Source organism: Hyla sarda, chromosome 8 (genome assembly GCF_029499605.1).
Source record: "Hyla sarda isolate aHylSar1 chromosome 8, aHylSar1.hap1, whole genome shotgun sequence".
NCBI classification, from domain to species: Eukaryota; Metazoa; Chordata; class Amphibia; order Anura; family Hylidae; genus Hyla; species Hyla sarda.
The window spans coordinates 100,292,747-100,307,367 of NC_079196.1; the positions used below are offsets into that span (position 1 = coordinate 100,292,747).

Here is a 14,621-nt window from a genome sequence, read left to right on the forward strand (position 1 = left end):
TCCAGCGATCTGCGGCCATCGCCGACATGGGGGGTCATAATGACCCCCCTGGGCGATATGCCCCGATGCCTGCTGAACGATTTCAGCAGGCATCGGGGACCGGCTCCGCTCCAGATGGTTGCGGGGGGCCGGTAAAACACATGACGTTCTCATACGTCATGTGTCCTTAAGGACTCGGAAATGGAGACGTATGAGAACGTCATGTGTCCTTAAGGGGTTAAGCTGTCCTGCAGGCTCAGAGAGCAGTAGTGTCAGCGCGAACTATCCATCGACATTTAAATGAAATGAAACGCTATGGCAGGAGACTCAGGAGGACCCCACTGCTGACACAGAGACATAAAAAAGCAAGACTACATTTTGCCAAAATTAACTTGAGTTAGGGTGGTTTCACACCACGTTTTGTACTTACGGTTCCCGTATACGGCTGGGAGGAGGGGGGGGGGTGCGGGGCTTAATCGCAGCGCCCGCACTCAGCCGTATAGGGGAACAGTATTTAATGCATGTCTATGAGCCGACCTGAGTGAACCGCAGCCTCGGGTCAGCTGCGTTTTCGGCCGTATGCGGTTTCCCGACCGTAGGCAAAAACGCGGTCGACCACGTTTTTGCCTGCGGTCGGGAAACCGCATACGGCCGAAAACGCAGCCGACCGGAGGCTGCGGTTCACTCCGGTTGGCTCATAGACATGCATTTAATACGGTTCCCCTAAACGGCTGAGTGCGGGCGCTGCGATTAAGCCCCGCCCCCTCCTCCCAGCCGTATACAGGAACTGTAAGTACAAAACATGGTGTGAAACCACCCTAAGCCACAATCCTTCAGGGAAAATGTCTTGTGGACAGATGAGACCAAGATAGAGCTTTTTGGTGAAGCACATCATTCTACTGTTTACTGAAAACGGAATGAGGCCTACAAAGAAAATCCTGTGGGATTGCAGTTCTTAGTCTAGATTTCAATTATACTGGCTCTGTTTTGCTACCTTTATACTTTTGTTGTATTTTCCTTTTTTATTCTGTAATTTTGTTGTATTTTGTTTAGTGAAAATGGTTTAATAAAAACATATTTAATAAAAAAAAAAGAAAATATGTGCAGGATACTGTATGTGTGACTACACCCTCAAAAGTATTAAAATGTATACGTTAAATGTAAATACACAATCGCAGTGTAAACCCAGCCACAGCTGCATGACCGACAAAGATACTGCATTGGTTTCTGCTATTCTTACACCCAAAGATCACACGGAGGGCTTATCAGATTTTTCAAGGACAAGCATGTCTTACTGCCTGTCAGCTTAAGCCATACGCAAGAATTATTGGTCTAGTACCGCCTTGCGATTGCTTGTCAGCTACTGACTCCAGTCGTCTCTTGAACAGCATTACCATGGTTTTTAGTATGGCAAAAATACTGATATGGTACAAACATCAGCTGACTCCATCAAGCCTTTTGAAGTGAATGGGGTACGGTGCTGGTTCAGTGATGATACAGCAGCTGGTTCTAAATTCTCCCGCCGGATCCTGCTGCCCTATTCCCAAATCATGGTGTGAATGAACCATTGCAAAAGGTTTTACACAGTGTTCAGAAAAGGCTATGAGGAAATTGGAACTCAGAGTTGGGAATCTGTTCGCCTCTTGTGGGACAGTTAATACTGATGTGAGGTCCATTGTTTTTTTTTTGGGTAGCTGGTAGAAAGTCAACTATATAGCGATGGAATTTTATGTTTAGCTAGCACTTTGATAAGAAGGATTTATTTTGTATTTTTGTGCCTGAATGTGAAGGCTATATATTCTTTTCATTTTATTCAGAAAATTAAGACAGGAGAATCCCTGTTTCAAACTGTAGTACCATGTCACTTGTCTCTGAGTGCTACACTATTACACACACTATTTGCCTGGCTCTACTGGAGCTAATCTCCCACACATGGTATTAAAGAGGTTGTGGTAGAGAATCACTCAAGGTAGCACAAATACCGTACTAATAAAACCAAAATTTATTAAGAAAATAAACAATGCATTATTTTAATATATAAATATTTAATATATAAACATAAGTAAAATCTACAATTAATTTCAGAAAATGAGTTAAAAAACTAAACAAAAACATTCATATCAGTTTAGTGCTATTCGGTACAATCAAAGTATTAGTTATAAATTAGGTTATTTATTTATTTAAGAAAATGGGTCAGATTTCCGAGGCAATTTTATTTTCAGGTCTTCAACATATGACAGTATTATGACTCCATTTTGAACAGCTTTTAAAAGGAAAACTGACAGCTGGTTGAACTGCACTAAACCCAAGACACAGGGTTACCCTGATTGGTGGTCATGTGCCAAAGTTATAGTCCCAATGCTAATAAGCTAATGCTGTCCTTTGTGCAATGAAGACGGGAGCCAGCTTTCTGAGCTTAACTGCTTCTGTCGTCTTTGCTTAGATAAGCTCTCCTACCTCTTTAATATGCTTAAGTCTACACTCTATGTCCTAATGACATGAGAGCCTATGCCCACGTGTCCACTCGGCTATTCTACCAGAACATAGGCGCTGCTTCTTCACTACACCCGACTTGGGAGTGGCGTCTGTGCTCTGCTAAAATAGCAGTGTGTTCATTTGGTCATAGGATATCATGTCATTATGGCGTAAAGTGAATACTTTTGCATATTCATGACGTAAGAAAGGTTATGTGAGCAAGGAGGACAGAGGCGGAAAAACTTAGAAAGCCATCTCTCGTCTCACTTGCACAAAGGATGGCATTAGCATATTAGCAATGGGGGGCTATAACTCTGGTACGGGACCACTGATCCAGGCAATATATTGTTTTAATCAGGTTTACACTTTGTGAATTGAGTTAAGTGCGGGTGAACCAGTTGTCAATTCCCAGAGCTCATGGCTTTGCTAACTGCAATGTGGTCCAGTCAGATAGGTTTGAATAGTAAATTTTGCTCCATTTACATTTGCGCTAAGAATCTCCATCAGGCAATCTAACTGGGGAAGGGGGGGGTTGAATCTAACTGCCTACCTTTTATTTTTGAGTGTACAATTTATAAAGACACTTCACACTGGGAAAAAAAAACAAAACCCTAACATACCTGATTCACTGCATGGATTCTGTTGCAGTTCACTATTATCTGTTTAGGGAAAGGTTCACACTGGCAGATTACCTGTGGAATTACCAGCGGATTTTGCTACCATTGACTTCAATGGGTCAGATTTGCAGATTTTCCTTCAGACCCATTGAAGTCAATAGTAGCAAAATCTGCTGTGGATTTTCCACAGCATATATGATGCAGATATTTCGCAGGTAATATACCATTAGGGTACGTTCACACAGGCGGATTTATTTGCAGGTTTCCTGATGCATATTTGTAAAGGGGCGGGCTCTTTGCGGCTGTCCGCAGCAGATTTTCCACTGCGTAGAATATGCTGCAAGCCCCATTGAAGTCAATAGGGTCTGCATTGGATTTTCCGCAGCGGAAAATCTGCTGCGGACAGCCATGAAGAGCCCACCCCCCTTTCAAATACGCACTGAGAAACCCTTGAATAAATCTGCCTGTGTGAAAGTACCCTAAAAATGGATCTGGCATTTTCAGTGTGAACAGAACCTCTTACCTAGATCTATCAAGGAAGCATATGTCTTATGTGCAATATATGAATGTTCATTGTAAATATATAATAAATAAAAATACAAATATTACTAAATATTTTAACCCCTTAAGGACTCAGCCCATTTTGGCCTTAAGGACACAGACAATTTAATTTTTACGTTTTCATTTTTTCCTCCTCGCCTTCTAAAAATCATAACTCTTTTATATTTTCATCCACAGACTAGTATGAGGGCTTGTTTTTTGCGCGACCAGTTGTCCTTTGTAATGAAATAACTCATTATATCATAAAATGTATGGCGCAACCAAAAAACACTATTTTTGTGGGGAAATTAAAACGAAAAACGCAATTTTGCTAATTTTGGAAGGTTTCGTTTTCACACCGTACAATTTATGGTAAAAATGACATGTGTTCTTCATTCTGAGGGTCAATACGATTAAAATGATACCCATTATTACATACTTTTCTATTATTGTCGCGGTTAAAAAAAATCACAAACTTTTTAACCAAATTAGTACGTTTATAATCCCTTTATTTTGATGACCTATAACTTTTTTATTTTTCCGTATAAGCGGCGGTATGGGGGCTCATTTTTTGCGCCATGATCTGTACTTTTTTTTGATACCACATTTGCATGTAAAAAAAACTTTTAATACATTTTTTATAAAAAATTTTTAATAAAATGTATTAAAAGTAGGAATTTTGGACTTTTGTTTTTTTTTCCGTTCACGCCGTTCACCGTACGGGATCATCAACATTTGATTTTAATAGTTGGGACATTTACGCACGCGGCGATACCAAATATGTCTATAAAAAAAAATTTTTTACGCTTTTTGGGGGTAAAATAGGAAAAAACGGACGTTTAATTTTTTATTGGGGGAGGGGATTTTTCAAATTTTTTTTACTTTTACATTTTTTTTTACACTTGAATAGTCCCCATAGGGGACTATTCATAGCAATACCATGATTGCTAATACTGATCTGTTCTATGTATAGGACATAGAACAGATCAGTGTTTTCGGTCATCTTCAGCTCTGGTCTGCTCGATCACAGACCAGAGCAGGAGACGCCGGGAGCCGGACAGAGGCAGGAGAGGGGACCTCCGTGCGGCGTTATGAATGATCGGATCCCCGCAGAAGCGCTGCGGGCGATCCGATCATTCATTCAAATCGCGCACTGCCGCAGATACCGGGATCTGTATTGATCCTGGCACCTGAGGGGTTAATGGCGGACGCCCGCGAGATCGCAGGCGTCGGCCATTGCCGGCGGGTCCCTGGCTGCGATCAGCAGCCGGAATCAGCCGCGCATGACACGGGCATCGCTCCGATGCCCGCGGTTATGCTTAGGACGTAAATGTACATCCTGGTGCGTTAAGTACCACCGCACCAGGACGTACATTTACGTCCTGCGTCCTTAAGGGGTTAATATTAGAATACTTTAATATTTGACCTTTTAATATCAGTTGACACCAATGTTTAGCCACAGTTGTTAAATGCTGAACAATTTGCCCAGACAAGCTGGTAAATTAGGTCACTGCATGGATTATTTACGGTATTTCTCTTTGAACAGCATCTATTTCACATTATAGCACTTTCTACATGAACATTACATCAGGTCTCAGATTGCAGAAGTATAACTGTCCCCTTGCACCACTGTGTCGGACTTCAGTGCATTTTAGGATAAAAGAAACACTTACCTTTTGCTGTTGTGCTTGGTGCTCAACATCCTACATTGCACTATGTAAGAGTAATAATTCCTGATACTGTGCTGGTTTGCAGCCTGGTTGCACTGGTATAACAGTCCCTGTTTTCTATGTACAAGCTTCTAAACTGTTTTTTCCACATTTAAGGACTGACTTTAGATGTAAATGGAATAACATACCTTTTTTACATACTTAACATAATATATATGACTTGCTACTTACAACATTTGCTTAGCTAATCTTATTTTCATTCCATAAATCTGGTAAATTCACAAGTTTTTCCCTCTTTTCTACTTATAGGCCTCTTTCTTCCTTACTCCAAAATTCATTAAGATCATTACAGTTTTAAGTGAACCTCTAAAATATTGCCAAAAAAATAAATTGAAACTCTGCAGAACTATTATCAATTATGTAACCCATATATTTAATATGTGATTATTATATATGCAAATAAAGGACTATTTTATGATATGTCAGCATTAAAGGGTTAATCCAGGAATTTAAAAAAATAGATACAATTTCTTTCAAAAACCGCTCCCTGTCTGTCTCCAGGTGAGGTATGGTTCTGCAGTTCAGTTCCATTGAAGTGAATGGAGCAAAGTTGTAATACCACACCCAACCTGGAGACAGACAGGGAGCGGTTCTTGAAAGAAATTAGCTCAGTTTTTCAATTTCTGGATAACCCCTTTAACACCGACCCCAATTCTATTAATCTTATGTGCAGCAACCTATACATTCAATATCAATCAAATTAGACTTACAATTAATCCTGTAACACTTACAAACAAACAGACCATCTGCAAATTTCCTGTTCGTAAACCTGAATACCACAAAAGTATTAGTTGTGTTGAAATAATTATCCCAAGTTTTCAGATGAACCTTAAATAATTCACCCTTGCATTCGGTGCTCCACCTAGCTCTACTATACAACTTTTCATGAAATAAATAGTAAGAGAAATACCATTTGAGATGTCTCATATGGGATTTCTCTTACTATTTATTTCATATAAAGCTGGCATGCAGCTGTATATTGCCATAACCTAAATAGCTACCATATATGGATTTAGATGAATATTGGTCAATGATACTGGCTGAATGAGAATGATTTGAAAGGCTCCTTGACTATTTTATGCAAAACTATATTATACATATTTTGCCTTGACAGTGGCCCTCATTCACTACCCATTCAGCTGAGGATCCCTGTTAGGATAACGGAGAACAGATGAATACCTCAACATAATTACAATTTAAGTACCACAATTACATATAATAACAATACAGCTTATATATGAAGTACAAAAGATAATGTGAAATCATGCACACAAGTCTAAATAAATATCAGTGCTGCCTTGAATGTGTAGTAATGACCATATATTAGCATATATAGGACTCTTGTATTGCAAGTAAAAATAAATACACAAATGAAACAAAGCATCACTATTGTAATGTGATGTCAGTCAGCTTTGTCCCTATTGCTATTCTACCTTAAGGTTACATTCACAAATACATAATTCGCTTTGGCTTTTCTGCAGAGGAAATTATGTTTGCGGATTTAATGTAGACCCACTGAAGTCAATGGGCAGCAATATATTTTGCTGGCGGGTTTTACTTTAGGGAAATCCCACTTATGGAATATCCGCAAGCAAAATTTTCTTGTGGAAACTCCTTAGGCCGAATTCATAGAGTGTAAAATATAAGCAGACACACTTCTGAAATATGACTGTTTTGCATATATATTTTAGAGGCTTTATTTAAATTTGCAAGTGGTTTTGAAGCTTATTTTTGTTCATATTTGACGAGTATTTTGTTTATATTTTTTTAATACTGCCATTGCTTTCAGTTGAGGCACTGAAGGTGTAATGCAGGCAACAATGAACATGATTCTTTTCCCTGAAGAAAATTGTATGGGATTTTAGGCATATTACACGTGTATTCTGCTCCAACAAATGTGTGACCCTACATGACACTTAGAACTACATTAATATTCTCAGTTACAAATTTAAAAACCATAAAAAAAATGAATTTTTTAGCATTGGGTATGTATAGCACAAAATAGAGGTGGAAAGATAACTTTTGAAGAGGCTGTTTTTTTGGTTCTCTGTTCATAAAAAAAACAGCAATGTAATGCAAATATGTTTGTAAACAACATAGCATAAAACATTGATACTTTCCATCATTACTATGTGGACTTTTAATTTTATGGCATGCTTTCTGAAAAGAATACCTCCTAACTCTAACAAGCTCATGTGATTTCAACTTTACTGGGGGCAAAGGTTGGCATCCACGAGAAGTCTTTACATTCGGACAATAATCACATGAGGCACTGCAAAGAGTGTTATAGTTTAACAGGTGATACAAAATGTAGATCATTTTTAATCAAATTGTAAAAAATAGGTTTCAGATTTTAAATGGCCCCCTAAGAATTTCCCAATGGTTTATAGACTTAAAGTTTTAGCAAAACTTTATTTTCCTCTGGTGACTGGTTGTCAGTTTACAACACCATAATATTATTATGTTACTGCGCAAAAAATAGCCATGATTCATCTGATACAAATCCTCAGTATGTAAAAATCTGTATTCCATTATCATACTAAACATGTGTAAAGACATGTCTTACTATATTTAATTTTTTGACCTCATAAATAAATAAATATATAAATAAATCAGTTGTGTTAAGATTGAAACTAATATGCTGATTTTTAAGCAGGATATATAAACAATTTTTTTGTGAGGGTATGCCTCAACTGTAAAGAGTACCCAGCTTTCTTTGCATAGATAATACGGTTGAGCTCTGTGTGAATGTCTAGTAAATCTCGATGTTTCCTGTAAGAAAATACAAAATTTCACGTTAGTGTCAGTGATCAGGAAACAACCAACACAATAGCTGTCACTATCTGTCAACTGTTAGGATTTGTTTCCAGTAAATTTATGGTTTGTTACAGGTAAGTGTATTCCATGCGCATTTCTGCATAAATACTATGGATGCAAGTCCCGGCCTTAAGGCATTTTTAGAGATCTCTATGCCTGTAATGCAGACAAAATATTGTACATGTACCGTATATACTCGAGTATAAGCCGACCCGAATATAAGCCGAGGCCCCTAATTTCACCCCATAAACCCAGGAAAAGTTATTGACTCGACTATAAGCCTAGGGTGGGAAATACATCATCCCCCCCCTGTCATCATCCAGACCCCCGTCATTAACACCCTCATCATCATCACCCTGTCATCATCCCCCCTTCATCATCACCGCCTGTCATCATCCCACACCCCCCCTTCATCATCACCGCCTGTCATCATCCCCCCTTCATCATCACCGCCTGTCATCATCCCCCTGTCATCATCCCACACCCCCCCTTCATCATCACTGCCTGTCATCATCCCCCCCCCCTTCATCGTCACTGCCTATCATCACCCCCCCTCCTTCATCATCACCCTGTCATCATCCCCCCCCCTTCAACATCACCGCCTGTCATCATCCCCCCCCCCTTCATCATCACTGCCTGTCAATGTCTGAACAGTGGTCTTCAACCTGATCCATCGGCTGTCCGGGCATGCTGGGAGTTGTAGTTTGGAAACATCTGGAGGTCCGCAGGTTGAAGACCACTGAGGGCGGAGAGTTTACTCGAGTATAAGCCGAGGGTGGTGTTCTCAGCATGAAAAGCGTGCTGAAAAACTCGGCTTATACTCGAGTATATACGGTAATAGGCTCCTGTGAAACCAGCCTGCAGGTGTTGCCTCCTAACAAGAACCCCAATCTATATGTCCTATGAGCAAACCCCCTATAAACTTAATGGTGGGAATATATATATAAAAAAAATGTATGCATTACAAATTCCAGTCAACATTTAAACTCTGAGCTTAACTCTTCCTGGGTTGTAGAAAAGAAAAAAACACACACACACACACACTTTTTAATTTCTAAAATTCTTCTATCCTCCTATTTTGTCACAATTAGATATAAATTAGATATTCCATATGTGTCTAAGGAGATCAGTGTTTGGCATGCAACATATTTGCATGTATTAGTGGATCAGGCATACTATTTCCACATCAATCTAAAGGCAGAAAATAGAAGGGATCGGGAGAAAATAATTTTTAAGAGCATGCGGAAAATCCTGCACACTAACAATCCCTGTAGGAAAATTTTCTTTTACCCAATTGTATAATTCATTTTCAGGTTTACTGTTTCATAGCTATCACCTACTATGCTAAAATGGCTCTGGAATTTCATCTAAAATTCATCTAACAACTAATTTCTAATCAATAATACACTTTTACATATGGTATTGCAACCAGTTTCCCAAACTAAACATGGGGCATGTGTTGTGCTTTATGCATTACCTCGTTTCCTTTTCATTTAATAAATCTCTCAGTGACCTCAGATATAAAGAAGTAGAGCCGGAAGACCTTTGCAGTTCCAACTCATTCACTCTACAGTGACTCCAAAAGATGTCTGCTTCATTGGGTATTCTGGAATAGTTTTGAATCCGCTGGCGAATTGCAGCATCTTCTCTAGGACCATCCACTTCTAAAAAACTTTCTTCTTGTGTTTCCTCAATATCACAGACAAAATAATTTTGAAGAAAGAAAAGTTTGGGTTTTCCTCTGAGGTTTGGACATTTTTGTCCAGTGAAAACATTCTTAATTCTTTCTAAAGAGAGACCAGGCAATTCTCCATCTAAGCAGAAAAGAGAGTCTGAGCTCCCCCGGCTAATAATAAAACAGGCAAAAATGTCATGGTTTCTATGCTGTTCCATATTCGCTACATCATGAAGAATTTCTTCTACTTCAGCCACATTTTTATACAAATGACACTGAACAACAAAATGTATTGATCTAAAAAGGGCTTGTATCATGTCTGTAAAAGTAGAAAAAACAATGTGATCAGAATAGAAATTGACAGTGCACATAAAAAAAATGCAATAAAAGATGTAGTGTGGCTCTAGAACTGTAGCTCAGTCCATTCACTATAATAGCTGATCTGCAATACCAAACACAATCTGCGCAGTATTTGAAGCCACAGATTTGAAGATGTGTTCAAGAAAATCTGCAGCTATAAATAGGTGCAGGATAATGTACATGTAAACAGACAGTAAAAATGTGCTTCCCTTGATTAAGAGACTGTTGGATGCTAAACATTTTTTTGCAAGCTATCTTAAAAAGGACCTGTGGTCAGTCCAAAGAAATTTATATCACTCTATAGACTCAGGTGTCCTGATTTCAATTATGTTTTCACACTCCTCCATTCCTGAGATATAGGGGTTTTGCTATTTGATTGATTAGCTGTTCTTTTTACTGAATTGGCTAGAACAGTATTGCAAAGTAGGGTGTGAACGATTTGTTCAGGGGGGGGGGGGGTGATTAGGAGGCTAAAGGGGGCGCAAATCATGTTGGATAGGATTTTATTATTATTATAAATTGTAAGAGGGCTTATGCACTGGTGTTTACATGTTAGTATTGAGCCACATGAATTGCATTTGATATATGTATATTTATAGGTAAATATGAATTGTTTTTTATATGCTTTCAAGGAGGAGATATTTACTTTGTTTCATTTGTGTACAGGGTATGTCTTCGTCCTAAGAATATAGCCAATTAGCTTACACATTATTAAAGGATTGGGTGCTACTGGTTATACCCACAGTACATCATACTGAGGCTTTGTGATTTGTTTTCATTGGGTATTAAGTTTATTTGACTTGTTATATGGAGTAATATAGATATATATTTTTTTCTTTATGAAGGGGGGTATGTACAGCCTTTGTTTTTTCTTGCTATATACTCATGTTGGGTAGATGTGATTATGAATCACTTCCCCTTAGCCTAGCAGTCCTATCCAATTTTTCAGTGAAAAATATGGTGGTCAACCAAAAGGTAAAACCCTTATATCTCATAATTTGTGAAGGACATTGGCTTGAATAAAAAAAATAAAAATAAAGATATTTACCTGTCCAATCCTCTACGCCTTCGATTTTCCTTCACTGTTCTGAAAATGGCAGGTCCATGCCGAGAAACAGTGGAAAATGCTGTTTTAAAATTCATGGCAGTGTCTGGGGGACTGAGACAGAGGGTCCGGGTTTACGACACTCCGCCATGCCTATTTGCACGAATGAGCTTAGTGGGGCAGTCCCGGACACTGCCACAGATTTTAAAACAGCACTGCAAGTGTAGAAGAGAAAATACACTGCGGCACTCACCTGTCCAATTCAAACTTTGTTTATTGAAGATAATTCAGAGGGTACACATATCCTGAATGCCGGGGCACCTCATGGGACAGATGGTATCCGTTTTGTGTGCTGTGCACACTTCGTCTGCCGACGCTCACAGTCTAACTGTGGAGGCGGGGTATAAAACCACATCAACACAGGTGAAATTACAAACAAGAAATAAGGTTTATAGAAAAACCTTGTATAAACCTTGTTTGTAATTGCACCTATGTTGGTGCGGTTTTATACCCCGCCTCCACAGTTAGATTGTGAGCGTCGGCAGACGAAGTGTGCACAGCACACGAAATGGATATCGTCCGTCCCATGGAGCCGCCCCCGCATTCATGACCTGTGTACCCGCTGAATTATCTTTAATAAATGAAGTTTAAATTGGATGGGTGAGTGCAGCATTGCATTTCCTCTTCTACTATTGCAGAGCTGTATTATCCTTTATACTTATATGCCAGCACCACAGACGGCCCATGTTGTTATTTCCTGCATGCACCTATGCATGGTCTGATAAGAGAGCTATAATTACCTGCCTTTGAAGTGCCAGACACCTGTTTGCCTTTTTGTATCGATTTTAAAACCGCTTTTCTACTATTTCTTTTCCAGCAAGAAGCATTAAAATGATAAGGGGGAAAAGAGAAATAACAGAAATCATATTTCTCTGTAGTATTGCTGTTGAGACATTTGGGTGACAGATGCTATTTAAGGGGGTATTCATACAGACACAGGATTTGTGGATTTGCAAATTTCAATCCTCAGCAGATCTGGTGTTTGTAAATAAGGCTAATCTTTGTTCTATCTTTTACATCTGGCTCCCTCTGGCACAAAAATAGCGAATTTTTCTGGAAAATGTCCAACAAAGTACAGAACAATAAATGTAAATAGAATTTCACAAAACCCTATTCCGACATATGTTGGATCTTGCATATTTTCGACCAAATTTTCCCTAAAACCCATTAAATAGAGATAATAAAGGAGAAACATACCTGCATCATTCCCAACACAGTCAATGATAACACAGAAGCCCAAGCTCTCCTTTCTTACAGGATATCTTTCGTCATGTACTCCAAACTGAAAGCAAATATGTACATGTTATTATAACTTGTGTCCTGCAATGGAGAGTATCATTTACCTTTGTTGTGAAGTATGCAGCAGCGCATGCCGTACTCCCTGCTTCTCAGTCAATTATGATCTTTTCATAGCATAAGTCTATGGAGTTGTATGTGATGTGAGTTCTGTGTTTGTGATTGGTTTGGCCCACAAATTGACCTTTTCACTCCATAGCCTAATGGAGTAAAAAGGTCGGATGTAATTGACGGCCTTTTACTCGGCTGTAACTGATGATTGCAGTGGGGTCAGAAGTGAGACCCAGTGCCACCTGAACTTTTGGAATCTGAGCAACATGTTAAAAGTTGTTCTAAATGACAGACACTTCTACAATAAAATATATACAATGAGAACACTTTGGCTGCTGTTCTTCTAATTTCCTAATACAGTACAAAAAGTATATAACAGAATATTCAGCCCTGATTTTATATCTTCATTGACCTTCTGCTTGAATGGCCCTTTTAGGATGAATGGTTATATTCATTTATAAAGTTGAAAAAAGTGTGTGCTTTAAAAAAACAAATATTCTTTAAGTTTCAATTCATCAGGTTCTAAACCAATAAAAGCTCAGTCATGGGGTGGCGACTTTCACCTGAACAGTAGAGATGTCAAGGTCCCAGTAGTTACCATGTTCTACTGAGTAAGGCAAACGCGTTCTGTATACCCCTGTGAGGTCAGTGGCGGATCCAGGGGGGGGGGGTCAACGGGGCAATTCCCCCCCCCCAACTCCGAGATTAACTTCCCCCATCAGTATTAAGGACATCCCTGTGTCCCAAAAGACACAAGGGTGCCCCGGTTAACTTAAAAAATGCTGGAGTTGAGCATTGAGGAGGAGGATGCGCGCTGTCCAGCATGGTAAGTTACCAGCAGCACGTCAGCTTTGGTGCTCTGTCCACCGCTCCTCTGGTCCCGGGACCTGCTGTTTGTGACCCCAGACCGGAGGAGCCGTGGACAGAGCACTGAGGTGGGGCAGTACACAGACATACAGCCTCCAGCCATACAATGTATATGGCTGGAGGCTGGAGGCTGTATGTCTGTGGGAGCCACTGCCAACCTAATGTGGGGGGGAACTCTACTGCCAACCTAATGTGGGGGGGAACTCTACTGCCAACCTAATGTGGGGGGGAACTCTACTGCCAACCTAATGTGGGGGGGGGGGACTCTACTGCCAACCTAATGTGGGGGGGGGGGGGGGGAGGGGAACTCTACTGCCAACCTAATGTGGGGGGGGGACTCTACTGCTAACCTAATGTGGGGGGGGGGAACTCTACTGCCAACCTAATGTGGAGGGGAACTCTGCTGCTAACCTAATGTGGGGGGGAACTCTGCTGCTAACCTAATGTGGGGGGGAACTCTGCTGCCAACCTAATGTGGGGGGGAACTCTGCTGCCAACCTAATGGGGGGGGGAACTATGCTGCCAACCTAATGTGGTGGGGAACTATGCTGCCAACCTAATGTGGGGGGAACTATGCTGCCGACCTAATGGGGAGGGGGAACCATGCTGCCAACCTAATGTGGGGGGAATCATGCTGCCAACCTAATGTGGGGGGAACTATGTTGCATACTCCTAAACGAAGCAGGACCTATATTTACGTCCTGCGCTGGCTCCCACGATATAACGCAGGGTCACGCGGTGACCCTGTGTCATATCAGGTCGGTCCCAGGGGCCATCAACGGCTGGTACCCACGGCTAATACTCGACATCACAGAATGCGGTGATGCCCTGTATTAACCCTTCAGACGTGGCAATCAAAGTTGACCGCTGCGTCTGACGTGAAACCGAAAGCATCCCAGCAGCTCAGTCGGGCTGTTTGGGACCACCATGGTAACCGCCTCAGCGTCTTGAACAGCTTGCAGGACACCAGCTTACCTGCCTCCTGCGTGTCCAATCGCCGAATGACTGCTCTGTGCCTGAGATCCAGGCAGGAGCAGTCGAGCGGCGTTAACACTAATCAATGCCATGTTAATGTAGGGCAGTGATCAGTGTAGGAAATCAGTGTGTGC

The 14,621-nt window shown here is 40.5% G+C and overlaps 1 protein-coding gene across 2 annotated transcripts in view; it reads right to left on the bottom strand.

Moving 5' to 3' along the window:
- Positions 1–2,423: 2,423 nt before the first annotated feature.
- The window catches only part of CFLAR (CASP8 and FADD like apoptosis regulator), an 89,153-nt gene continuing 76,955 nt past the window's right edge, over positions 2,424–14,621 (bottom strand). For both annotated transcript variants that reach the window (XM_056533934.1, XM_056533933.1), the window contains exons 8-10: positions 12,496–12,580; positions 9,636–10,152; positions 2,424–8,113 (exon numbers count right to left, since the gene is read on the bottom strand). In XM_056533934.1, the coding sequence (XP_056389909.1) occupies positions 7,990–8,113; positions 9,636–10,152; positions 12,496–12,580 (726 nt within the window). In that variant the 3' untranslated portion in view covers positions 2,424–7,989. The remainder of the gene's footprint in view (positions 8,114–9,635; positions 10,153–12,495; positions 12,581–14,621) is intronic.